At 38.8% G+C, this 26,426-nt stretch overlaps 1 protein-coding gene across 1 annotated transcript; it reads right to left on the bottom strand.

The window, feature by feature from the left end:
* Positions 1-1,230: 1,230 nt before the first annotated feature.
* Positions 1,231-25,620, bottom strand: LOC128696837 (proliferation-associated protein 2G4). The gene is made up of 7 exons (XM_053788229.2): positions 25,453-25,620; positions 19,669-19,982; positions 18,719-19,024; positions 11,496-11,588; positions 11,016-11,144; positions 6,476-6,607; positions 1,231-5,270 (listed from the first exon to the last, which is right to left on the bottom strand). The coding sequence occupies exons 1-7, from the start codon at positions 25,532-25,534 to the stop codon at positions 5,175-5,177; spliced, it is 1,152 nt and encodes a 383-aa protein (XP_053644204.1). The 5' UTR covers positions 25,535-25,620; the 3' UTR covers positions 1,231-5,174.
* Positions 25,621-26,426: the final 806 nt, after the last annotated feature.

Below are 26,426 nucleotides of genomic sequence, written 5' to 3'. Positions count from 1 at the left end.
TTTCTTATCTTTATAAGACAAAAGCACTAGCCACAGCTTCACATCATTTGAGGGCAATATAAAAATAGGCATGAAAGTCACCTTGGTAAAGACACTGAGATGTGATATTAGAAGATAAAGAATTGGATGCAAAGTAGTTGTCAGTTGCTCTTTGCCAATGACAGTTCTTTAAGATCTCTTAAAGAACTGTCATGTTGCAAAGGTTGGTGGATAAATTTGGGAGGGTATATAAAAGCAAATTAAAAATGAACATAAGAAAAGTGATTAGAGTAACAAAAATTTCTAGGCAATGAAATACCGAAGAGAGCGTGGAGCAAGTAAATGTTTTCAGATTTTTAAAAGTAATTTGTTGGCAAGCTGGTCTATGAAAGACAAGGTGAGAGGGAAAAAGCTGGATGATGTTGATGCATCTAAGGAAAAATTTTTTTTCTTTCTCCCACTGAGGTGGGGTGACCCAAGAAAAACTAACTTGCTCATTCAATTGCTGATTTGCCAGAAGCATGCCGATATTGGATTTCAGAAGACCCTCCAAGCTGTAACATCTTACCCCCTCCTTCAGAGTTCAGTAATGTGTTCCTTACTTCAAGTGGCAGTAATGTGTTTCTTTACTTCAAGTGTTTTCTTCCCCCCATAAACATTTCTATGCTTATTATTATTCTCAATCTTTTATATATATATATATATATATATATATATATATATATATATATATATATATATATATATATATATATATATATATATATATATATATATATATATATATATATATATATATATATATATATATATATATATATATATATATATATATATATATATATATATATATATATATATATATATATATATATATATATATATATATAAAATATATATATATATATATATATATATATATATATATATATATATATAAAATATATATATATATATATATATATATATATATATATATATATATATATATATATATATATATATATATATATATATATATATATATATAAAATATATATATATATATATATATATATATATATATATATATATATATATATATATATATATATATATATATATATAAAATATAAATATATATATATATATATATATATATATATATATATATATATATATATATATATATATATATATATATATATATATATATATAAAATTAGCATTTTAAAAATAGTACTATCCCTGAGGGTGAAGCAAAATCCCAAAATGTGAACAAGGTTTATTTTTTGGACCTGAAAACCTGTGTACAAAATGTCCGGCATCACTAAATATGCTGCTTTGTTTTCACCCCAACCATCAGTAATATATATTGCTAGGCCAGACAGCATCTATAAACACACAATGGGCTATATGACAAAACCATAGTAATAAGAAGTGTACAATAAGAACAATGAAAATGCCTTAGCATGTAAGAAATGTTCAAGTAAAACACGAGCCCACTTAAAACTTACGTACAGCATCATGATCCACTTTCTAATATATATTAAACCCCCATTCAACCCTACACTTTCATAACCCAGTTTTCCATTATTACTTGTTTATTAATTAGTGGACAGGGAAAGGGTGGGTGGGTGGCTGAGATGCTTAACTTCTAACATTATAAATGTAAACTGCATATCTGTACACATTTACAAAATAATAAAATTGTAAATGTAAAAATCACCAAAAACAGGCAATCAAATATGCATTATAACCATAATGAAAACAATACAGTAATCCTCTTAAGTACTTTCATCCCATAGGGTGAAAGCTCTTTGTGGGTATACTACATTAATGTATACTTTTTAAAGAGATTTTTAATTAGATTATACTGCTGATCTAAATAATAATTTCAAACATTCAATGATTTTAGATTATCAGTTCTAATGCCTAATTCACACACACAGGCCTAGTGTCGAATCGACATGTGCTATGGACAAAATGGTAACACACACACACACACACACACACACACACACACACACACACACACACACACACACACACACACACACACACACACACACACACACACACTCACACACACACACACACACACACACACACACACTCACACACTCACACACTCACTCACACACTCACACACATGCTCTCACACACTCTCACTCTCACACACACTCACTCTCACACACCCTCACTCTCACACACCCTCACTCACACACCCTCACTCACACACCCTCACTCACACACCCTCACTCACACACACTCACTCACACACTCTCACTCACACACTCTCACTCACACACTCTCACTCACACACTCTCACTCACACACTCTCACTCACACACTCTCACTCACACACTCTCACTCACACACTCTCACTCACACACTCTCACTCACACACTCTCACTCACACACTCTCACTCACACACTCTCACTCACACACTCTCACTCACACACTCTCACTCACACACTCTCACTCACACACTCTCACTCACACACTCTCACTCACACACTCTCACTCACACACTCTCACTCACACACTCTCACTCACACACTCTCACTCACACACTCTCACTCACACACACTCACTCACACACTCTCACTCACACACTCTCACTCTCACACTCTCACTCACACACTCACTCACACACTCTCACTCACACACTCTCACACTCACACTCTCACTCACACACTCACTCACACACACTCACTCACACACACTCACTCACACACACTCACTCACACACTCTCACTCACACACTCACTCACACACTCTCACTCACACACTCTCACTCACACACTCTCACTCACACACTCTCACTCACACACTCTCACTCACACTCACTCACACACTCTCACTCTCACACTCTCACTCACACACTCTCACTCACACACTCTCACTCACACACTCTCACTCACACACTCTCACTCACACACTCTCACTCACACACTCTCACTCACACACTCTCACTCACACACTCTCACTCACACACTCTCACTCACACACACTCACTCACACACTCTCACTCACACACTCACTCACTCTCACTCACACACTCACACACACTCTCACACACTCACTCACACACTCACTCACACACTCTTACTCACACACTCTCACTCACACACACACACACACACACACACACACACACACACACACACACACACACACACACACACACACACACACACACACACACACACACACACACACACACACAGGCCTAGTGTTGAATCGACATGTGCTATTAACAAAATGGTAACTAACACACACTCACTCACACACACTCACACTCACTCACACACTCACTCTCACTCACACACTTACTCAAAGAGTAAGATGAATTTGTGACAAGCCAGATGTTTATCTTTCACCAGCCTTTAAATCTGACTGCAATCCTAACTTTTATCCAGCCAAATATACACAAACTGCAAAAAAAAAAGTCAGTTACTGCAATGCTCCACATTTTTAAATAAAATTTAGAAACTTCACTCCAAAAGCCACTCACACTATCATTTTCACTTCAAGGAAAACAGCGTGGCAAGGGTCATGATGAAACATGGTAAGTTGGACGTTAATATTCAGCAAGGCTCTGAAGTTAGCTTGGGAGTACAAAATATCCCCAAACTTGATGGGCACACATGATTAGGTCATCCAATTAAAAGATGAGAATGTATGTCATGCTCAACCATACACAAAGAAACACTAGGACACCCACATCTGTAGATCCATTCACAAGCTTAGAATATTTTAATAGGAAAGTAGTAATATTGCTTGGTTAAAAATTGTAGCTGCTTTAACTTCATGCCACAATAAATTTCATTGGTCTTATTTTTAATTAGGGAAATAGAGAAATTAGCAGGCATTTCTGATACTAAGGGCAAACTCACCTTAACTATGGTAAAAAAAAAAAATAGCATTTATGAAAAATAGAAAATAATTGAAACAAAATAGCTTAATTGTTCTTTGTGTACATAGTGTTATAAGGCATGGTTTACCAAAATTCACGTGTTTAACTCACCTTTACTATCAGCAATGCCTTAAATTATTCAAGCCCATTACCTTAAAAACCTGACTTTCCTTTAAGACAGATTTCTGGGAAATTGTGGGTACAAGGACCATCTTATAAGCCACATAATTCATCAATTTAGAGACTGCTCACCACAACCACTAAAATAAAATTTGAAAACTTCCAATTGTCAACAAAACACACTACATTCCACTAAAATCACTATCAAAAAAATAATAAAGATTTACAAAGACCAAAGTATTTCCTTTAAAATGAAAGCAGCCACACTGGTACAATTTTAGTTGCATATGATGTACATGGTTACTCTGGCTGTGTGGGTGATGTATCTTACCTACAAATTTGTACAAAGGATATACAAAATAACCTCTGAGGCAAAGACACTGGATAGGGGACCTGTTGCAAGTGCACATGACTGGCAGTAAACAGTGGGCTGATCATGTGCATCCATCCCACTTAAATTTATCCAAGGATACCAGCTAGTAAAGTTGTTTCACCCTAGCACAAAATTTACAAGTGCAAAATATTCAGATTTTTCAACATTAAGAACCAAACTGACATTCACTTTATGCCAGTAGTAAACAACCCACCTAAAAGCATCAACCCAGATGGTACATTCTGCCATGTATTACAGATTGAGTTATAAAATACCAAGTCTAGGGGATAGGGGGGTACAGTTTGAAAGCAGCAAATATGTAGGGGGTTACTAAAAATGCGGCTGGAATGCTACACCCATTTTGAATTCATTAACTTTACATCATCCCCTGTGAGATTGCCCAGATCCCTTGCATGTCAAATCAGTTACTTTCTGTGCTAGCAAAAATAAAAATCCTCACAATACACACAATATAAAAGGCAAAAACAATACAAGACTTCACAGGGAAAAACAAAAAGTCTAAGTACAAATCAACTAAAGAGAGCTCACTGCACCACTAAACAACTGAGAAAAGTTGTGATTAACTATAAATAAAAAAGCAAATTATTATGAGCATGAAGTGATGTACCTAGATTAAACTGATAGGATGAGAATTAAGAGATTACTAACCCCAAAAAAATAATTATTAGTACTGTACTGACATTTATGGGACTTCTCCTGGGAACACAGACCATCTGGTACCACCTGGATCACTGGGTGTTTACTAGGGTTTGACACAACAATGTTTAATCTGATTAATGCTAGTCCTCACTTCTTACGACTGTCGCCGCTTCCTTCTCAGCCTTCTTCTTCTTCTTCTTTGAATTCTTATTGCTAATTGATGCCGTAATAATTTGCTGCAAAAAGAAAATATGTAGTTTAGTTCAGACAATGAGCATACTGACAAATCTCAAATAAGAAAAGGGGATCGAGGGAAGAAAAGACAAGGCGGAAAGAATACTGTACATATGAAAAATACAAATACTATAACCCAAACGCAGGAGACAAACTTATGACAGTATTTCAGTACAACTAGTTAATGGTTCAAGTTGAACCAGTGTTGTCATAAATTTCAGTTCCCTACATGTGGGTTATTGTGTACTGTCATGGTATTGCCTTGCAAGTCTCTCTGTACATGGGAAAAGCATAAAAGACAGTTTGTGGACAAGTGCAAGACAACCAAACTTGTTACATGGTTTGTAAAAGAAAAAAAAATTAAGAGGATATATGCAAGATATTAAATACGAAGTTTTAGTGTGTATGCTTCCTAGAAAGAACACGGTGGAAGTAGCCAATTTAATTTTTTTTTTAACATGCTAGCTTGCTTCCACTGAGGTAGGGTGACCTGAGAAAGAAATACCTTCACCATCATTTACACTATAACTGTCTTGCCAGAGGTGATCAGATACAACAGTTCAGATGTCCCTCCAAATAGCAAATACTATCCCAAATCCCTCCTTTAGAGTGGAGGAACCTGACTTAGATTTAAACTCATCTGATTCAACACTTTAAATGTCCTCAGACACAGGTCTATACATAAAATGGTAATAAGTGAAGCTCTTGTCTTGCAAAATACTTTCAGTAATCTTTCAAACTTACTGGACACAAAGGTTAACTTACTTCATTTACATTTAAAACTCTCAAAGACTTAATAAAATATAAAGACTTGAGTCCTGGAGGTGAGGGAAGCACAGTGCCTGCATCTTCAAGGAGGGGTGAAGATATTTGCAGTTTGGAGGGACATCTGAACTGCAGTACTGGCACACCTCTGGCAAGACAGTGATAAAGTGAATGATGGTGAAAGTGTTTCTTCTTTTTCGGGTTCACCTATCTCAGGAGATTGTTGGTGTTAAAGTATTAAAAAGTATTAATACTCCACTTTTTTTTAAATGCACTGGACATCTCCCACATATGCAGGGTGACCCAAAAAAGAAATGCTTTCACAGTTTTTCTTTTTACATTTAGTAATTTATACAGAAGGGGTCACAACATGGCTTACAAAGGAAGGATTCTTCTCCACTTCCCAATGGGGGTTCACCTCTTTAATATACATTTTAATTACCTTCAGTTCAGGATCTACTATCTTGTACTGTGAATCCAACATCTGAGCATCAAGCGGTAGGCCTGTGATCTTGTGTTGTCCACTAGGCATTAATAACACAGTAAACTTAAACTGAGCCACAAACTCGCCACTCTGAAATAAAGTTCAATGCCAATTAATACAGTAACCTTAGGCACTGAAAAGCGAGATGCCAAAATGTGCCCTCTAACACAAGACAGTCAAACACACATAATAAAAATAAGATCAAGACTGTTTTGCATTTTTTAAATGAACAATACATCCGAAAGTAAGGAAAAAATAAAAATTTTATGCTATGGCAAACTCATGCTGTGGTGGCAACATTAGCAGCATCTTTGTTTTGGTAATGACATCAACGTTTAGAAATGATCTTGTCTCTATAAACTGATAACATATCCACAAATAAGTTGAAATATTTTAGTGAAATCTCTCATGTTAAACCAATATGAAACTAGATTTTCATCTTTCATGTAGAAAGGAAAAATGTGTAGGTTTTGAACCCATGTGCCTCACTTGAAACAGGCTTATCTATATAATGGAATATGCAGTATAAGTTTATAGAAGCATGTGCCATAAAATGCTCCATTGAAGTTGACATCTTGGTATGATGACAGGTTGAATAAATATATGGCTGAGAAGAGGTTGGATTTGAGAAGAATCTGCCCAGCATAAGCCAGTAGGCCTGCTGCAGTATTCCTCTATTCTATTATCTGTTACTATACAGGAGGGCCCCACTTATACAGCAGGTTAGGTTCCAGGCTACTACTGTAAAGCAAAAATCTCCATAAAGTGAAACAGCTTTTTTTTTTCACTTTCAAATGCACATAAAAGCCTGATAACATGTTTAAACTATTATACATTAAGTGAGCAATATAGCTAGGCCTAAAATATGTATGTACATACACACATTTCTTCTTTCAACGCACCAGCCGTATCCCACCGAGGCAGGGTGACCCAAAAAGTTTAACAAAAGTTTCTCATTTTAACTTAAGTAATGTATACAGGAGAAGGGGTTACTAGCCCCTTGCTCTCAGCATTTTAGCCACCTCTTACGACATGCATGGCTTTCGGAGGAAGAATTCTGTTCCACTTCCCTGTGGAGGTAAGTGGAAATAAACAAGAACAAGAACTAGCAAGAAAAATAGAAGAAAACCCAAAAGTGTGTATATATAAGCTTGTACATGCATGTGTAGTGTGACCTTAATGTAAGTAGAAGTAGCAAGACGTACCTGAAATCTTTCTTTCAACACACCGGCCGTATCCCACCGAGGCGGGATGGCCCAATAGAAAAAACGAAAGTTTCTCCTTTTACATTTAGTAATATATACAGGAGAAGGGGTTACTAGCCCCTTGCTCCTGGCATTTTAGTCGCCTCTTACAACATGCATGGCTTACGGAGGAAGAATTCTGATCCACTTCCCCATGGAGTTAAGAGGAAATAGATAAGAACAAGAACTAGAAAGAAAATAGAAGAAAACCCAGAGGGGTATGTACATATATGCTTGTACATGTATGTGCAGTGTGACCTAAGTGTAAGTAGAAGTAGCAAGACGCACCTGAAATCTTGCACATTTATGAGACAGAAAGAAAGACACCAGCAATCCTATCATCATGTAAGACAATTACAGGCTTTCGTTTCACACTCACTTGGCAGGATGGTAGTACCTCCCTGGGTGGTTGCGGTCTACCAACCTCCTACCTAAGACTCGCACATTTCTTACCTTAATATATTTTCGTCCTTAGCTTATAGTGAGTGTTGAGTAAATGAAGAATGGGCATAATTGAAAACCACGGTATTAGCGAAACACTGAAGCAAAGCGCTGTAAAGTGGGACCTGCCTGTGTAGGAAAACAGTTTTCTGGCAAGAGGTTCAGCTATGTTATAGAAGCCGTTGTTCTGGTTGAAATGGTTGGATATGGAAATGAGTAACGATTCCAAGATCCTGCATCTCCCACAATTTCGACCAGAACAATGGCTTCTACAACATAGCTGAATTTCTTGCCAGGGAACTTCATCTTCATTCTACATAGCAACATAGCATGGAGAAATATTACAGCAGGCCTACTGGCCCATACTGAGCAAGTCCTTATCAAGTCCAACCTCTTCTCAGCCATATATTTGTCCAACCTGTCATTACACTACCCAAAAAGTCAACTTCAACATTCCTCACCTGACTTTTCATGTCATAACTTTTGCTAAATAAACACACATCATCTCTCCACAAGTAGGTTTGTGACTTGATAAAAGCTCACAAAACATTGTCAATAAAGGATCACATTATATTGCGTACGTCTCTTTCCATTGTGTTGGTATTTTATGCCATATGTCTCCACCTGTACATAGGTATGTACTAACCTATGTATCATTGCAGCAGGGGTTGAGTTCTAGCTCTTGGCCCTGCAACTCGACTTGCCACTTTCCAGATACACCTCTTGGGCCCTATCATACCTATGCTTAAAACTATACAATAAGATCACAGTAAACAGGTGACATCACAATACACAAAACCACCACTGTGAAAAAATAACTTCCAAGCCCTTTCATGATTTCTCACATTATCTTAAAACTATGTAGGGATCCTGCCTCTGCCACTGAGATCATTCCACTTCCGAACTACTCAAACTAAAGAAATGCCATTTCTTACCTCTACATCTTTTCCCTGTCTATCCTATCAATTCTACTTAAATATTTTACATCTCCCTAGGTTTGTCTTCCAATGTCATTTAGATTCAATTCCATTAACCTCTCCTCATAGCTCATAACCTTCAGCTATGGAAAAAGCCCCCCTCAAGGAAGGTTCTTTGATGCTGGTGAGGGGCTCTTGATCTAGGGAATTGGATCTGTTCTCCAGTTCCCTGAATTAAACCTGAATACCTTCCACATCCCCCCTCAGGCGCTGTATAATCTTACAGGTTTAGCGCTACCCCTTGATTAAAATAATATGGAAAAAGCCTCGATGCATATTTCTGCACTTCTCCAGTTTCCTAAAATGCTTTTGCAGGTGTGGGTACTATAATGGTGCTGCATACTCCAAGATGGGTCTGACATATGTTGGATCAAGAGCCTGGAATTACTCTGTTGAAATTCCTGAAAGTTGGTCTAAAGATTTGCCAAATAAGCACTTGCTGCAAAAGTTAATAAGCTGATGCGAGTCTCTGGTGATATACCGGGAGGTATAGTCACCCTAAGTCTCTTTTTGAGTGACATCTTCAGCCTTTGTTCCCAAAGCATATGCTGTCCAGTATTGGCCTTTTCCCAATCTTTATAGCACTGCACTTGTAGATGAATGGTTCAGAGAACCGACATGTTGATAAATTAGACACATGTGCAACTCTTGGGTATCTTTATTGAGGAAACGTTTCGCCACACAGTGGCTTCATCAGTCCATACAAAGGAGAATCTTGAAGAACAGGAGGAGAATGAGGTAATCAGTCCCTCAACCTTGAGTCGATGTGGTCAGTCCATCAATCTTGAATAGAATACGGCATACGTGCTGAGAAGGAGCTTATAAACCATTGGCAGGAAAGGTGCAGCAGTCATAGGTCGTGTAACATTTGTTCAATGTTGAAGTAGGTCGTGCCCAAGAATTAGGCAAGTGAAGAATTCCCAAGTATTCAGCACGTATGCCGTATTCTATTCAAGATTGATGGACTGACCACATCGACTCAAGGTTGAGGGACTGATTACCTCAGTCTCCTCCTCTTCTTCGAGATTCTCCTTTGTATGGACTGATGAAGCCACTGTGTGGCGAAACGTTTCCTCAATAAAGATACCCAAGAGTTGCACATGTGTCTAATTTATCAACATGTTGGTTCTCTGAACCATTCATCTACAAACCTGTCAGACACTGCAACTTCTTGGGATCTTAATACTTGGGAATTCTTCGCTTGCCTAATTCTTGGGCACGACCTACTTCAACATTGAACAAATGTTACACGACCTATGACTGCTGCACCTCTCCTGCCAATGGTTTATAAGCTCCTTCTCAGCACGTATGCCGTATTCTATTCAAGATTGATGGACTGACCACATCGACTCAAGGTTGAGGGACTGATTACCTCATTCTCCTCCTGTTCTTCAAGATTCTCCTCCTTTGTATGGACTGATGAAGCCACTGTGTGGCGAAACGTTTCCTCAATAAAGATACCCAAGAGTTGCACATGTGTCTAATTTATCAGCACTGCACTTGTTAGGGGCTGAACTCAAGCAACCACTTATCTAACCAATATTGTAGTTTGTCCAGATCCATTCAGAGCCTTTCCCTTTCCCCATGTTTTTTTTTTATTTCCCTTAGTTTTAAATCAGCATACAGGAATACATCTGATTCAAACCCATCTGGAATGCCATTCACATAAACCAGGAACAGTATTGGTTCTATTATGAATGTATGTATAAAAGTATAAATAATAACCAGTTAATTTACAGATTTAGCAAACTTCAAATAATTTACAAAAAGAATTACTCTAACTCAATGCAAAAATTTTACTATCTTTCATTCAAAACAACATTTAGCAAGTCTTACCTTCTCCCACAGAACAGGGTAAGGGTCCACCAATTTGTGAGCCACACACTCAGTTACCCCCAAACGAGCCTTCTTCTCATCATCAAATGATCTAATATTGAAAGGCATTGTTCCATAGTTTTTCTGGACCTAAAACATAAGTACATATTTTGTTAGCTTCGGACATTATGAGTAGATATTCACACAGGTATCCATTCATATCCAATAGTTTTTGCCATGCAATTTTCATAATTCAAAAAAATACAAACAAAAATTATAAGAACAATAAATTATTGGAACAGGTAAACAGTAATCAGATAATATTACCCAAGGCATAATGTACAAAATCTAAACATTACTAAAACTCATTATTAATAGTATAGTGTAAGATGTACTAAGCAGGATTATAACCCCTGGCAAATGGTAAACAAAATATCTTCAAGATGCTATTATTTAACCAAGTGAAATTTTAAACACAAACTTATAATTATGGTCGTTTACCTTACTGAAGAATTCTCGAGAGGCCTTGAGCTTCAAATTGTAACTTTCCTCTGTTTTCCTAAAGACTGTGACACGAGCTTCGGCCTCCTTGCCCTGAAGAGCACATACGGTCATAAAAAAACCTAGGAATCTATGTACAGTATTATACTACAAGGTGAAAAAGAATTTTGTTTCGGCCCACTATCAATCAATTATAGTTTATATTATTTGGATAAAAAATCATAACCTGAATGCATTTCATCAGGTCATCTGATTCACCCTACCTTGAGAAAGTCAAAACAGAAAAACATGGCTTTTGCTTTTTTGTGTGTGAGGGGCTTGGCATCCAACAGGCACATGTGAGCATGTTACGCAGGAGTGTGTGGAGACATAGTTTTTGGGACTTGACAAGCTGTTGGAGTGTGAGCAAGGTAACATTTGTGAAGGGATTCAGGGAAACCAGTTTGCAAGATTTGAGTCCTGGAGGTGGGAAGTACAGTGCCTGTGATCTGAAGGAGGGATGGGGATATTTGCAGTTTGGAGCAGCATCTGAACTGTAGTATCAGTACACCTCTGACAAGACAGTGATAGTGATTGACGGTGAAAGTGTTTCTTCTTCAGATCACCTTATCTTGGTGGGAGACGGCTAAGTAAAAGAAATACTTAAAACCAAATGGCCTTTATCATCTTTTCATAACCTGAAGATTCAGAGCACAAACTCTTAAATTCAAAATTGCATTTCCCATATAAATCAAGTTTATTCATTTAAATACACCTCTTGTTTCCCACTGACGTAGGGTACATCTTGTCCTTGATGGATTTTCAAGAATTTTCATATTCCCTCGCTCCCCAGTTCTGCATCAGGTTTGCCTGGTACTTGCCTGGTCATTTCAGTCAGAGCACGTAATGAAAGTAGTTTGTTAGATTGTGTATTGGTGGATAAAAGGTTGATGGGTAGGCTCCAGGATGTACACGTTTATAGGAGGGCAACTGATATATCAGTTCATTATTTAGTTGTAGATGGGACAAGAGGAAAATGGCAACAAGTACAAGGGAGGTGAAAGTGTATAAACTTAGGGAGGAAGTAAGTTCGGGCGAGATACAAGCAACTATTGGCAGAAAGGTGGACTTGTGCAAGTATGAGTAGTGGGGGTGGTGGTTGAAGATGGTTGGAATAGTTTTAAAAATGCAGTATTAGAATGTGGGGCAGAAGTTTGTGGTTATAGGAGGGTGGGTGCAGGAGGAAAGAGGAGTGATTGGTGGAATGATGAAGTAAAGGGTGTGATAAAAGAGAAAAAGGTAGCTTATGAGAGGTTTTTACAAAGCAGATGTGTTATAAGAAGAGTAGAGTATATGGAGAGTAAAAGAAAGGTGAAGAGAGTGCAAAAGAAGAGCAGATGATAGAGTGGGAGAGGCACTGTCAAGAAATTTTAATGAAAATAAGAAAAAAATTTGGAGCGAGTTAAACAAGTTAAGAAAGCCTAGGGAACAAATGGATTTTTTTTTTTTTTCCCCAACAAGTCGGCCGTCTCCCACCAAGGCAGGATGACCCAAAAAAGAAAGAAAATCCCCAAAAAGAAAATACTTTCATCATCATTCAACACTTTCACCACATTCACACATTATCACTGTTTTTACAGAGGTGCTCAGAATACAACAGTTTAGAAGCATATACGTATAAAGATATACAACATATCGCTCAGAGTATGGGAGTTAGTAGATGGGGAGATGGAGGTATTGGGTAGATGGCGAGAATATTTTGAGGAACTTTTAAATGTCGACGAAGAAAGAGAGGCGGTAATTTCATGCATTGGCCAGGGAGGTATACCATCTTTTAGGAGTGAAGAAGAACAGGATCTGAGTGTGGGGGAGGTGCACGAGGCATTTTGTAGAATGAAAGGGAGTAAAGCAGCTGTAACTGATGGGATCATGACAGAAATGTTAAAAGCAAGGGGATATATAGTGTTGGAGTGGTTGGTATTTTTGTTTAATAAATGTATGAAACAGGGGAAGGTACCTAGGGATTGGCAGAGAGCATGTATAGTCCCTTTATATAAAGGGAAAGGGTACAAAAGACTGTAAAAATTATAGAGGAAGAAGTTTAATGAGTATACCAGGAAAAGTGTACGGTAGGGTTATTACTGAAAGAATTAGAGGTAAGACAGAATGTAGGATTGCGGATGAGCAAGGTGGTTTTAGAGTGGGTAGGGGATGTGCAGATCAAGTGTTTACATTGAAGCATATATTTGAACAGTATTTAGATGAAGGTAGGAAAGTTTTTATGGCATTTATGGATTTAGAAAAGGCATATGATAGAGTGGATAGGGGAGCAATGTGGCAGATGATGCAAGTACAGTGGACTCCCGCCTTACGAACGCATCGTGTTATGTTAAATCCGCCACACGAAGCATTTGAACGCAAAAATTTTGCCTCGCCTCACGATAAAAAAACTCGCCTTACGTGATTAGTTTGGGACGCGTCCCACGTGTGACCTCAGCACCAGTGTTTACAAGCCAGCCAGTGCAGTCGCATCTACGCGTACATTCGGTACATTTCACATTATTCCAGTGTTTTTAGTGCTGTAACTGCAAAATAAGTCACCAGGGACCCCAAGAAAGCTTCTAGTGCCATCCCTGTGGTAAAAAGGGTGAGAATTAGTATGGAAAAAGAGATTAAGGAAATGTGTGCAAAGCGGGTTGAACTGCAAACCTTAATGGATGAAAATCACCCTGACAGCTACTGCAAGCCGTGTTGGCAACCTGTACAATGACAATGTTATGGCCCATTTTAGGAGTCTTTAAGGAACGGGAGGTACAGAGATTTGTTGTGCGACAGAGGTCCAGTGACTCAAGCTGGTCCTAGTGGCATTAAAAGAAGGGAAGTAACCCTGGTAAAGGACTTGCTACCTCAAGTCCTAATGAAAGGGGATTCCCCTTTTAAACAATAACTTCCACACTCTCCCCTCCTTCCATCCCATCAATCATCACCAGATCTTCAATAAAGGTAAGTGTCATGTATTCTATTCTTAGTAGAGTAGTAATTGTGCATGTCTTCTTCAGTTTGTGTGTATTAAAATTAATACTGTATTTCATGTAGTAAAAAAAAATTTTTTTTTCATACTTTGGAGTGTTAGGAACGGATTAATTTGACTTCCATTATTTCTTATGGGGAAAATTAATTCGGCTAATGATAATTTCAGCTTACGATGAGCTCTCAGGAACGGATTAATATCGTAAGACGGGGGTCCAATGTATAAAAAATAGGTGGTAAGTTACTAAATGCTGTAAAGAGTTTTTATGAGGATAGTGAGGCTCAGGTTAGGGTGTCTATAAGAGAGGAGGGACTACTTCCTGGTAAAAGTAGGTCTTAGACAGGTATGTGTAATGTCACCATGGTTGTTTAATATATTTATAGATGGGGTTGTAAATGAAGTAAATGCTAGGGTGTTCGGGAGAGGGGTGGGATTAAATTATGAGGAATCAAATACAAAATGGTAATTGACACAGTTGCTTTTTGCTGATGATAATGTGCTTATGGGAGATTCTAAAGAAAATTTGCAAAGGTTAGTGGATGAGTTTGGGAGTGTGTGTAAAGGTAGAAAGTTAAAAGTGAACATAGAAAAGAGTAAGGTGATGAGGGTATCAAATGATTTAGATAAAGAAAAATTGGATATCAAATTGAGGAGTATGGAAGGAGCAAATGTTTTCAGATATTTGGGAGTTGACGTGTCAGCGGATGGATTTATGAAGGCTGAGGTTAATCGTAGAATTGATGAAGGAAAAAAGGCGAGTGGTGCATTGAGGTATACAGTGGACCCCCGCATAACGATTACCTCTGAATGCGACCAATTATGTAAGTGTATTTATGTAAGTGCGTTTGTACGTTTATGTTTAGGGGTCTGAAATGGACTAATCTACTTCACAATATTCCTTATGGGAACAAATTCGGTCAGTACTGGCACCTGAACATACTTCTGGAGTGAAAAAATATCGTTAACCAGGGGTCCACTGTATGTGGAGACAAAAAAACGTTATCTATGGAGGCAAAGAAGGAAATGTATGAAAGTATAGTAGTACCAACACTCTTATATGGGTGTGAAGCTTGGGTTGTAAATGGTGCAGCGAGAAGGCGGTTGGAGGCAGTGGAGATGTCCTGTCTAAGGGCAATGTGTGTGTAAATATTATGCAGAAAATTTGGAGTGTGGAAATTTGGAGAAGGTGTGGAGTTAATAAAAGTATTAGTCAGAGGGCTGAAGAGGGGTTGTTGAGGTGGTTTGGTCATTTAGAGAGAATGGGTCAAAGTAGAATGACATGGAGAGCGTATAAATCTATAGGGGAAGGAAGGCGGGGTAGGGGTCGTCCTCGAAAAGGTTGGAAAGAAGGGGTAAGGGAGGTTTTGTGGGCGAGGGGCTCAGACTTCCAGTAGGCGTGTATGAGCGTGTTCGATAGGACTGAATGGAGATGAATGGTATTTGGGACCTGACGATCTGTTGAAGTGTGAGCAGGGTAATATTTAGTGAAGGGATTCAGGGAAACCGGTTATTTTTATATAGCCAGACTTGAGTCCTGGAAATGGGAAGTACAATGCTTGCACTCTAAAGGAGGGGTTCGGGATATTAGTGGTTTGGAGGGATATGTTGTGTATCTTTATACGTATATGCTTCTAAACTCTTGTGTTCTGAGCACCTCTGCAAAAACAGTGATTATGTGTGAGTGAGGTGAAAGTGTTGACTGATGATGAAAGTATATTCTTTTGGAGGATTTTCTTTCTTTTTGGGTCACCCTGTCTCGGTGGGAGACGGCAGACTTGTTTAAAAAAAAAAAAAAAAAAAAACATATACCTGTTGGATGTTCAAGCTCCTGGTATTTTTATGCATGATATACAATAGTGAACATATAAATATTAAACATCCATTATTTCTATGATTCACCTCATCTTTCATAGACCCATCCGCTGACACGTCCACTCCCAAATATCTGAATACGTTCACCTCCTCCATACTCTCTCCCTCCAATCTGATATTCAATCTTTCATCACCTAATCTTTTTGTTATCCTCATAACCTTACTCTTTCCTGTATTCACCTTTAATTTTCTTCTTTTGCACACCCTACCAAATTCATCCACCAATCTCTGCAACTTCTCTTCAGAATCTCCCAAGAGCACAGTGTCATCGGCAAAGAGCAGCTGTGACAACTCCCACTTTGTGTGTGATTCTTTATCTTTTAACTCCACGCCTCTTGCCAAGACCCTCGCATTTACTTCTCTTACAACCCCATCTATAAATATATTAAACAACCACGGTGACATCACACATCCTTGTCTAAGGCCTACTTTTACTGGGAAAAAATTTCCCTCTTTCCTACATACTCTAACTTGAGCCTCACTATCCTCGTAAAAACTCTTCACTGCTTTCAGTAACCTACCTCCTACACCATACACTTGCAACATCTGCCACATTGCCCCCCTATCCACCCTGTCATACGCCTTTTCCAAATCCATAAATGCCACAAAGACCTCTTTAGCCTTATCTAAATACTGTTCACTTATATGTTTCACTGTAAACACCTGGTCCACACACCCCCTACCTTTCCTAAAGCCTCCTTGTTCATCTGCTATCCTATTCTCCGTCTTACTCTTAATTCTTTCAATTATAACTCTACCATACACTTTACCAGGTACACTCAACAGACTTATCCCCCTATAATTTTTGCACTCTCTTTTATCCCCTTTGCCTTTATACAAAGGAACTATGCATGCTCTCTGCCAATCCCTAGGTACCTTACCCTCTTCCATACATTTATTAAATAATTGCACCAACCACTCCAAAACTATATCCCCACCTGCTTTTAACATTTCTACCTTTATCCCATCAATCCCGGCTGCCTTACCCCCTTTCATTTTACCTACTGCCTCACGAACTTCCCCCACACTCACAACTGGCTCTTCCTCACTCCTACAAGATGTTATTCCTCCTTGCCCTATACACGAAATCACAGCTTCCCTATCTTCATCAACATTTAACAATTCCTCAAAATATTCCTTCCATCTTCCCAATACCTCTACCTCTCCATTTAATAACTCTCCTCTCCTATTTTTAACTGACAAATCCATTTGTTCTCTAGGCTTTCTTAACTTGTTAATCTCACTCCAAAACTTTTTCTTATTTTCAACAAAATTTGTTGATAACATCTCACCCACTCTCTCATTTGCTCTCTTTTTACATTGCTTCACCACTCTCTTAACTTCTCTCTTTTTCTCCATATACTCTTCCCTCCTTGCATCACTTCTACTTTGTAAAAACTTCTCATATGCTAACTTTTTCTCCCTTACTACTCTCTTTACATCATCATTCCACCAATCGCTCCTCTTCCCTCCTGCACCCACTTTCCTGTAACCACAAACTTCTGCTGAACACTCTAACACTACATTTTTAAACCTACCCCATACCTCTTCGACCCCATTGCCTATGCTCTCATTAGCCCATCTATCCTCCAATAGCTGTTTATATCTTACCCTAACTGCCTCCTCTTTTAGTTTATAAACCTTCACCTCTCTCTTCCCTGATGCTTCTATTCTCCTTGTATCCCATCTACCTTTTACTCTCAGTGTAGCTACAACTAGAAAGTGATCTGATATATCTGTGGCCCCTCTATAAACATGTACATCCTGAAGTCTACTCAACAGTCTTTTATCTACCAATACATAATCCAACAAACTACTGTCATTTCGCCCTACATCATATCGTGTATACTTATTTATCCTCTTTTTCTTAAAATATGTATTACCTATAACTAAACCCCTTTCTATACAAAGTTCAATCAAAGGGCTCCCATTATCATTTACACCTGGCACCCCAAACTTACCTACCACACCCTCTCTAAAAGTTTCTCCTACTTTAGCATTCAAGTCCCCTACCTCTTCACTTAAATTGTTAGTGGTCAATTAGGCTCACTCCAACTTAATAAATCAAGATTTGTAAAATCTTATATATATTGTATAGTGGGCTGTATGCTGAGAAACATTTATTTTTATATTTTTAGTGAGGATGGTGAGAAAATAGTTTTAGTAAAGAAGACTGTGTCCAGTTGTATCATCAGATGGCCCTTGCAGTCTGCTCATCAAGTTTCAGATATCCAAACACTGGACTTTCAAGAATTTTCATCAACTGAAACAACTGTACACATCCTGCAATTTCCCAATAACAATCAAATCAAGTAGTAATACAAATACTGACAGTTCTCACCTGGCCTTCTCCAGTGGAGATTAAAACATCAACACCATAAACTTCATGCGTCTCAAACTCTTGCTTTTCAACCTCCTTACGCTGAGCTTCTGTGGGATTCTGAATTATAGTTTTCTCTCCATCAATCCGTCCCTGTTGGAGTTGGAAAGACAACATGCCCTCCACTGGTTTACATTTATATACCTCTGCAATCTTGGTGACAGTATCCGTAACAGAAAAGTTTAAGTTGCCAGGTCTGACTAGGCGCAATGCTGCCTCTGCTGCATTATGTGCTGCGAGCATCACATCTGCTCGACGCCCAGTTATCTATAAAAGAATTGCAAACCTTCTGTTCAAATATGTTAAACAAATTTAAATCTGCACCAGAAAGATTTGTTACTTACAAGTGCTAGAATCTTAAGTATAATACCCCATAAGCATCATTTTTAATTTTTAATTAAATCAAAAGTTATACGATACCATTAACCCGTAAAGGGTCCAAGCAGATCTACGTTCACATGTGTAGTGCTACAAAAGTAGATCTACTTTTTTTTACATATTTTCAAATATAACAAAAAAAATAGATCAGTTTTTTTTTACACATTTTCAAATGTAAAAAAACAAAAAGAAGATCTACTTGTTTTACATACTTTCAAATGTTGAAAAAACGTATATATACGTTTGGACCGTTTACAGGTTAAGTTGATGAGTAAAACATGTGCAACATCCACCTATCTTTTTTGAACCAAGAACTCACAATGTTGCTGTGTGACATGCATAATTACTGCAAATCATTTCTAATCATCCTTAATGCTGAAGTTTATTTTTGTTAAAATAATCAGTATATTATATATTTCAAGATAAAATTATCAACAAAAAATACATGAGAAGTTGTAAAGATTAAGCTTTACACACAAACTAGATCTTAAAATGCCAACATGGTCAAAAATGTCACCCTTGAAAATGCAAACCTTGTTGTCTTTAGAAGCTCCAACAACCAGTGTGTGTCCCACCACTGCAATAAAACCATCAATGTGTGCTCCCATATCAATTTTGACTAGATCGCCATTTTGTAATATTGTGTCGCCCTCTGAGGCAAGAGGTGAGTAGTGATTTATGCAGTTGTTGACGGAAGCACATACTGGAAAAGCTATGCCCTTTTTTAAGTCTTTCTCTTTTTTAAAAACTTTGCTGGTTTCTTCTTCTAGTAATCGATCACCCTCAGCACAGATGTCACGAACTGATGCCAAAGGTTCACATTTTGCCACAAGAAGCTTCAGCACACCTGCAAATATAAAAGTCATTACCAGCTTACACAATTCTATGTGATCTTTACTACTGTATACTGTTATGCTTTACTACAGAAGCAGTTAGAGAGTTTTGAAGTAGGTGGCAGACTGGGAACTTCTTGCATCTTCAGATATTGAGTTCCATATTTCAGGGTTTCTATCTGCACAGAATTTCTATACAGGTTAGGCCTAACACACAGTTTGTCAAAGGTATTTGTTCATTGTTTCGTGCCTATGTTCTCTTGCAGCTCTCCAGAAATAGTTTAAGTGCTGGGTCTGTGTTGTCCTGAGTCTTCTATAAACATAGTATGCATAGTATAAGTATTTTGCACAACGAGTATATTTAAACTGTAAAATAGGGACAATAAGGGAAAGTGTTGTCTGGAATTTGATTGAGTAATCATTCTAACATTTTTGTTGAGTAACAATGGGTTTAAGGTGATTTCCTATTGTAAAACCCCATTAGTGAGGTTTTATTTATTATTTATTTATTTTATTTATTTAGCCATAGGTACACATAAGTACAATTATCATATAGTAGTATAAATTACCTTGGATACCCCCCCCCAAAAAAAAAGCCATCGACTTATTTCCATTGGGTAAAATGAGAAGTCAAGAGTGAGTAAAGATGCTCGAGGTGAATAGTAGTGTATTTTGTAAAATTATTGATAAGCACTAACCTAGCTTAAATTAATGCTAAATCAGGTTGTTAGTTAACTCATCGTAAATCTGCTGATGGATAACTCATCAATGACTTCACCTGACACTTGAAGTTAACACTAAAAAATAGGACACAAACATACAAGAAAGACTGTGTGAAATGGACCTGGCTAGCATGGATCAGTTAAACCCAACCAAGAGCACTGGTCCAGAGAACATCCTGGCCAAGTTCTTAAAAGATGGTGCATCTGAACTGTCAATCCCCACTGCACACATAAATCTGTCCATCACCACTAATACCGTTCCAGAGGGGTTCAAAGAGGCCAGAATTACTCTAATCTTCAAGAAAAATAGTAGGTCTGATGTCAGCAACTATAGGCCTGTTAATATACTCAGAGTGATGTCCAAATTTCTAGAGAAGGCGGTGTACTGTCAAGTAGTTAAGTATCCTAATGACAAAAACTTTCTCCATAGTTACCAATCACGTAATTGATGGACTACTTGAGAACTGAAATGTCGTTAGGGAATCTCACAGGTATGGTAACAGACTTGCAAAAGGCCTTCGATACGATCAACCACAATATATTATGTAAGAAACTACAGGCTATCAGCATAAGTTCTGCTGATTGGTTTAAGTCCTAATTGTCAAGATCAACAACACAGAATCAGACCTCTTGCCGGTAGCACGTGGGGTTCCCCAAGGTAGTATTCTGGGTCCCTTATTGTTCCTATGTTATGTGAATGACATGCCCATCAGGGTCAAATGTAGGCTTCTGTTGTATGCAGACAGTGCTTTGCTAGTGTCAGGTAAAGACCCACAAGATATAGCTAATGTACTATCACTAGAACTAGAGTCCTGCAGCAAATGGTTGGTAGACAACAAATTAACATTACACCTCAGGAAAACGGAGGCCATACTCTGGTACAAAAAATAAACTAAAAGTGTAAATAATTTTAATGTCCAGTGAAATGGGGGAACCCATCACTTCAATTTCCTCAGTGAAATATCTGGGAATTCCCTTCGACCCATGTATGTCAGGAGAACTGATTGGGAACTGTGTAGTAAAGAAAGCAAATGATAGACTAAAGTTCCTCTACAGACAGGTATAGTGTATCTACTGAGGCTCTCAGGATCCTACGTCTAGCTCTTATACAATGCCATATGGATTACTCTTGTTATTCATGGTACTCTGCCTTAACAAAAAACAAAAATAAGACTACAAATCACCCAGAACAAAATGTTGAGATTATTCCTAGATATGGGTCCAAGACAGCATGTAGACCAGGATGAATTATAACTGGATATGCTGAATGTGGAAGACAGAGTAAAACAAATGTTAGATCATGTTTATAAAATTGCTCAGTGTCTTGAATACCTTGCTGCTAAGTTTGTCAAGACTGGGATCCAAAGCAAGTATATTACTAGGGGGAGGGAACACAACTTTGCTGCAGCCAATAGTAGCAGTCTGGTTGATCAGACCCTGATCCACCATGAGGCCTTGTCACAGACCGGGCCACGGGGGCATTGACCTGTCAGTAGTGTTATTGAACTCCTATACAATGTACTTGTGTAGTATATGTATTGAGTACTAGCTATATTATATATAAGATCCCTGTTGAGTTAGGCTCTCTGGCTAGCTTGTGACATCACTAAGCCATGCCTATGCGAGCACCATACTAGAGGCACCTGCCCTCACTATTTGCCACCATTTATTGCATGGGTACCTTGGAGATATGATGGTTGAAGTAATACACACTTGATTGGTTGGTAACATATTGGCAGAGTTGTGAGGGGAGATAGCCCAGCCTACCTGTCGAGTCTAAGCCTGTGGTGATAGTGAGGGCGGGTGCCTCTGGTATGGCGCTCACAAAGGCATGACTTGGTGATGTCACAAGCTAGCCAGACAGCCTAACTCAACAGGGATCTTATATATAATATAGCTAGTACTCGCTACATATACTACACAAGTACATTACATAGGAATTCAGTAACACTAATGACAGACCCCCGGAACTCTCTCCAGGTATACCCACAGTCGGTGGTCAGGCTTCCAACACATTTTACTGTATAGCAATAAAGGTGCAGAACAGACTGCCTGCATATGTCAAAGCCTGTAATAGCACGAACCAGTTCATGCGGGCTGCGGGAGCGTTGACCCCCGAAACCCACTCCAAGTATATGGAAAAAGGAGAGAGATTTCTCGTATAGCTAACATATGTGTACCTATTACTGTGATCTGATCCTCTCTTTAATGTTAATGTAAATAACTCATTTACCTCATTCCTACCTTATCTCCTTTTACTGTACTGCACTTCAGTTACCTGGAAAGGGTTTCAAGGGTAAACGCCCCCACGGCCTAGTCTGAGACCAGGCCTTGTGGTGGATCAGAGTCTGATCAACTAGGCTGTTACTGCTGGCCGCACATAAACTGACGTACGAACCACAGCCTGGCTGATCAGTTACTGACTTTAAGAGCCTGTTCAGCTCCTTTTTGAAGACAGACAGGACTATTTGTAATCCCCCTTATGTATGCCGGGAGGCAGTTGAGCAGTCTTGGGCCCCTGACACTTATTGTATTGTCTCTTAGTGTACTCGTGGTGGTCCTGCTTCTCACTGAGGGAATGCTGCATCTCCTGCCAAGTCTTTTGCTTTCATAGGGAGTGATTTTTGTGTGCAAGTTTGGTACTAATCCCTCTAGGATTTTCAAAGTGTACTTTATCATGTATCTTTTTCACCTGCATTCCAGGGAATACAAGTCAGGGGACTTCATCTATTCCCAGTAATTTAAGTGCTTAGAATGGTTGAAGTCCCTTGATTTGTATTCCCTGGAACACAGGCAAGAAAGATACATGATTAAGTTTCTTACCGGTTTTAACTTTTAAGGTTTAAATATAAGTTAATATAAGGGACCCCAATGGAAACAAGTCACTGACTCTTTTTGGGTTATCCTATGTAATCTATACATATGCTTCTATGTATGATAATTTATGTAATAATAATAATAATCTTTATTTACTACAAGTACATGTACATGGTATACAGTCCTAGCTGACAACAATGACATACTACTACATAGAAAGCCACTTGTTATGCTGAGCATCTCAGGCAAATTAGGTCAGTGTCCCAGGATGCAACCCACACCAGTCGACTAACACCCAGGTACCCATTTTACTGATGGGGAACATAGACAACAGGTAGAAAGAAACACGCCCAATGTTTCTACTCTGGCTGGGAATCGAACCCAGGCCCTCGCCGTGTGAAGCAAGAGCGTTAACCACCAGGCCACCAGAGCCCCCTAACTATATTTATGTGTACCTGTACCTGGATAAACTTACTAAGCCTGCTGCAGTGCTCTAATGTTTTTGTTCTTAAACTGCTGGTCACATCCTGCAGTAGCACTAAACCACATGGGAGGCAATCATATTCGATCCAAGGAATGGGATGTGGATTCCAATTTGTTGGATCCTGAGGCCAGAATCAAGACACCTAGCTCGAAGGGTAGAGATTAACATGAATAAACCAACTTTCATGAGTTATCCTATTTTATCCAGAGTCTTCACTTTTTTTTTTTTTTGTATTTATCAACCCTAAGATAATAAAAGGTGCATTGCAGTAGATCTACTGGTCCATGCTGCTAGACAATCTAGAAGGGCTAAGATGTGTGCAATACTCAGCAATCTTCACTGATAAAACGTTTCACATGCTTCATCATTCGAATACAGAGGTAACCACGAAAATGGAGACAGAACTGGAGGTAATTAGAGATCATCAGTCCCTCAGCCTAGATAGAAAGCTGAAGAACGGGCTATCTTCAGTCAAAATTTATTTTAACTTCTCGTTGCAGCTTAAGTTACTACATATACAAATACCCCAACATTATTAGGTGGGTTTTGCAATGGAGATGTTTTTGTATATTTGGGCCTATGAAAAAAATAAAAGAAACCCATCCCTACATAATAACTTGCCACAATCAGCCTATAAAGGCCAAGGGACTGATACCCTCAAAGTACCCCTCCAGACTTTTACTGCCTGCAGTACTGTACTCACCTCTGTACTCAGCACATAGCCTGCCATGCAAGTTATTAACATCCATGGGGGTGAGGGGGACACCAAACCATATCGTCAATAAAGCTACCAAAGTGTTGCACACTTGTCTTGTTTTTCAACTTAATAATTATATACCATTTATATTATGATACAGTCTTGATCAATTTCAACTTACGTATTTGCCTAATCTTTAATGCCACTAAGTATTTGCTTCAAAGGCAAATTTTAGCACTTTGTTCCTTTCCTCTGCACTTCCAAAATTTGAGGATAGACAGTCTACGGAAATTGTTAGGAATTTTGTATCTATTCACTTACAACTTAAATAGAATTAAAACTTAAGCGATGGAACATAAGTGTTACTACACCTAAGTGTTACTACACCTAGGTCGAGGATAAACCTTAATTCTCTCTTAACATATACTTGGAATCCTTAGTGTGAGATAATGTAATAAATATAAATAAACGGAGCCCAGATAGTGGAAGCAGGAAAGCGTCAACAAAGGCGTTAAGTCATACAGAGGGACCAGACGAAGTGCCACAGCCCATTTCTCAGGTTATGACCAGGTCTCCGAGATCATATGTGACCTGTAGGTTATGTAAGGGTCAGGTCCTAGCTAGGTGGAGGGCCTCAGGTCACCTGGAGCCAGGAACAGAGCCTAAATATTGGTAACCTCCCACGCGTCACCATCAAACATGGAGTCCATAACACCTAGCTTCATCACTCTCTATCTCCACTACAAGTTCCTCCTGACACTCACGGTTGACGATCTCGCCGGCCATTTTGTACTTGGTGACCACCAAGTCCTCGGCGATGGTGTGCTCGTCGTCATGGTCGCTCATTCTGAGTGCTGGAGGTAAAAATAACTAGTGGTACCACCTCACGTGGATGCTCAACCTTCACTGGCGGGAAACATCAGCAACACTCCCGGCGACCCTCAACACTGACAACACACACTCACCTTACGCACTCACCTATTTCTACTCACCTATTTATGGCTGTGAGGGCCTTGTTTTATCTCCTGGTCCAGCCTCTCTGCTATTCACGAATAGTCACATTATAGGTGTTCCTACAGACCCTATAATACCTACTCAGGAGTGTTGCCACACCATTTCCTTATCCAGACTGTTCCACTTCCTGACTACTTCAAACAAGAAGTGCTTTCTGATGTCCCTATAACTAAACTGTAAGACTGAAGTGTTTCTTGACATCCCCTGTGATTCATTTTCAGACTTAAGTACTTGACATCCCCTGTGACTCACTCAGACTCAAGTACTTGACATCCCCTGTGACTCACTCTCAGACTCAAATACTTGACATCCCCTGTGACTCATCCTCAGACTGAAGTACTTCTTGACATCCCTGACTCATTCTCAAACTAAGTACTTCTTGACATCCCCCGACTCATCCTCAGACTGAAGCACTTGACATCCCCTGACCCAGCCTTAGACTGAAGTACTTCTTGACATCCTAAGACACATCCTCAGACTGAAGTACCTAACATCCCCTGACTCATCCTCAGACTGAAGTACTTCTTGACACCCCCTGACTCATCCTCAGACTGAAGTACTTGACATCCCCTGACCCAGCCTTAGACTGAAGTACTTCTTGACATCCTAAGACACATCCTCAGACTGAAGTACCTAACATCCCCTGACTTGACATCCCCTGACCCAGCCTTAGACTGAAGTACTTCTTGACATCCCCTGACTCATCTTGAGGCTGAAGTACTTC

Source organism: Cherax quadricarinatus, chromosome 31, assembly GCF_038502225.1.
Source record: "Cherax quadricarinatus isolate ZL_2023a chromosome 31, ASM3850222v1, whole genome shotgun sequence".
NCBI classification, from domain to species: Eukaryota; Metazoa; Arthropoda; class Malacostraca; order Decapoda; family Parastacidae; genus Cherax; species Cherax quadricarinatus.
Note: the sequence above shows the minus strand (reverse complement) of the source record. Positions and strands in the feature narration are given on the sequence as shown.

Coding starts and splice junctions, on each gene's coding strand:
- LOC128696837 (XM_053788229.2), bottom strand. CDS start 25,534: ATGAGCGACCATGACGACGAGCACACCATCGCCGAGGACTTGGTGGTC. Junction 19,983..25,452: donor GGCCGGCGAGATCGTCAACC/GTGAGTGTCAGG, acceptor TTATATTTGCAG/GTGTGCTGAAGCTTCTTGTG. Junction 19,025..19,668: donor GAGCTTCTAAAGACAACAAG/GTTTGCATTTTC, acceptor ATTCTTTTATAG/ATAACTGGGCGTCGAGCAGA.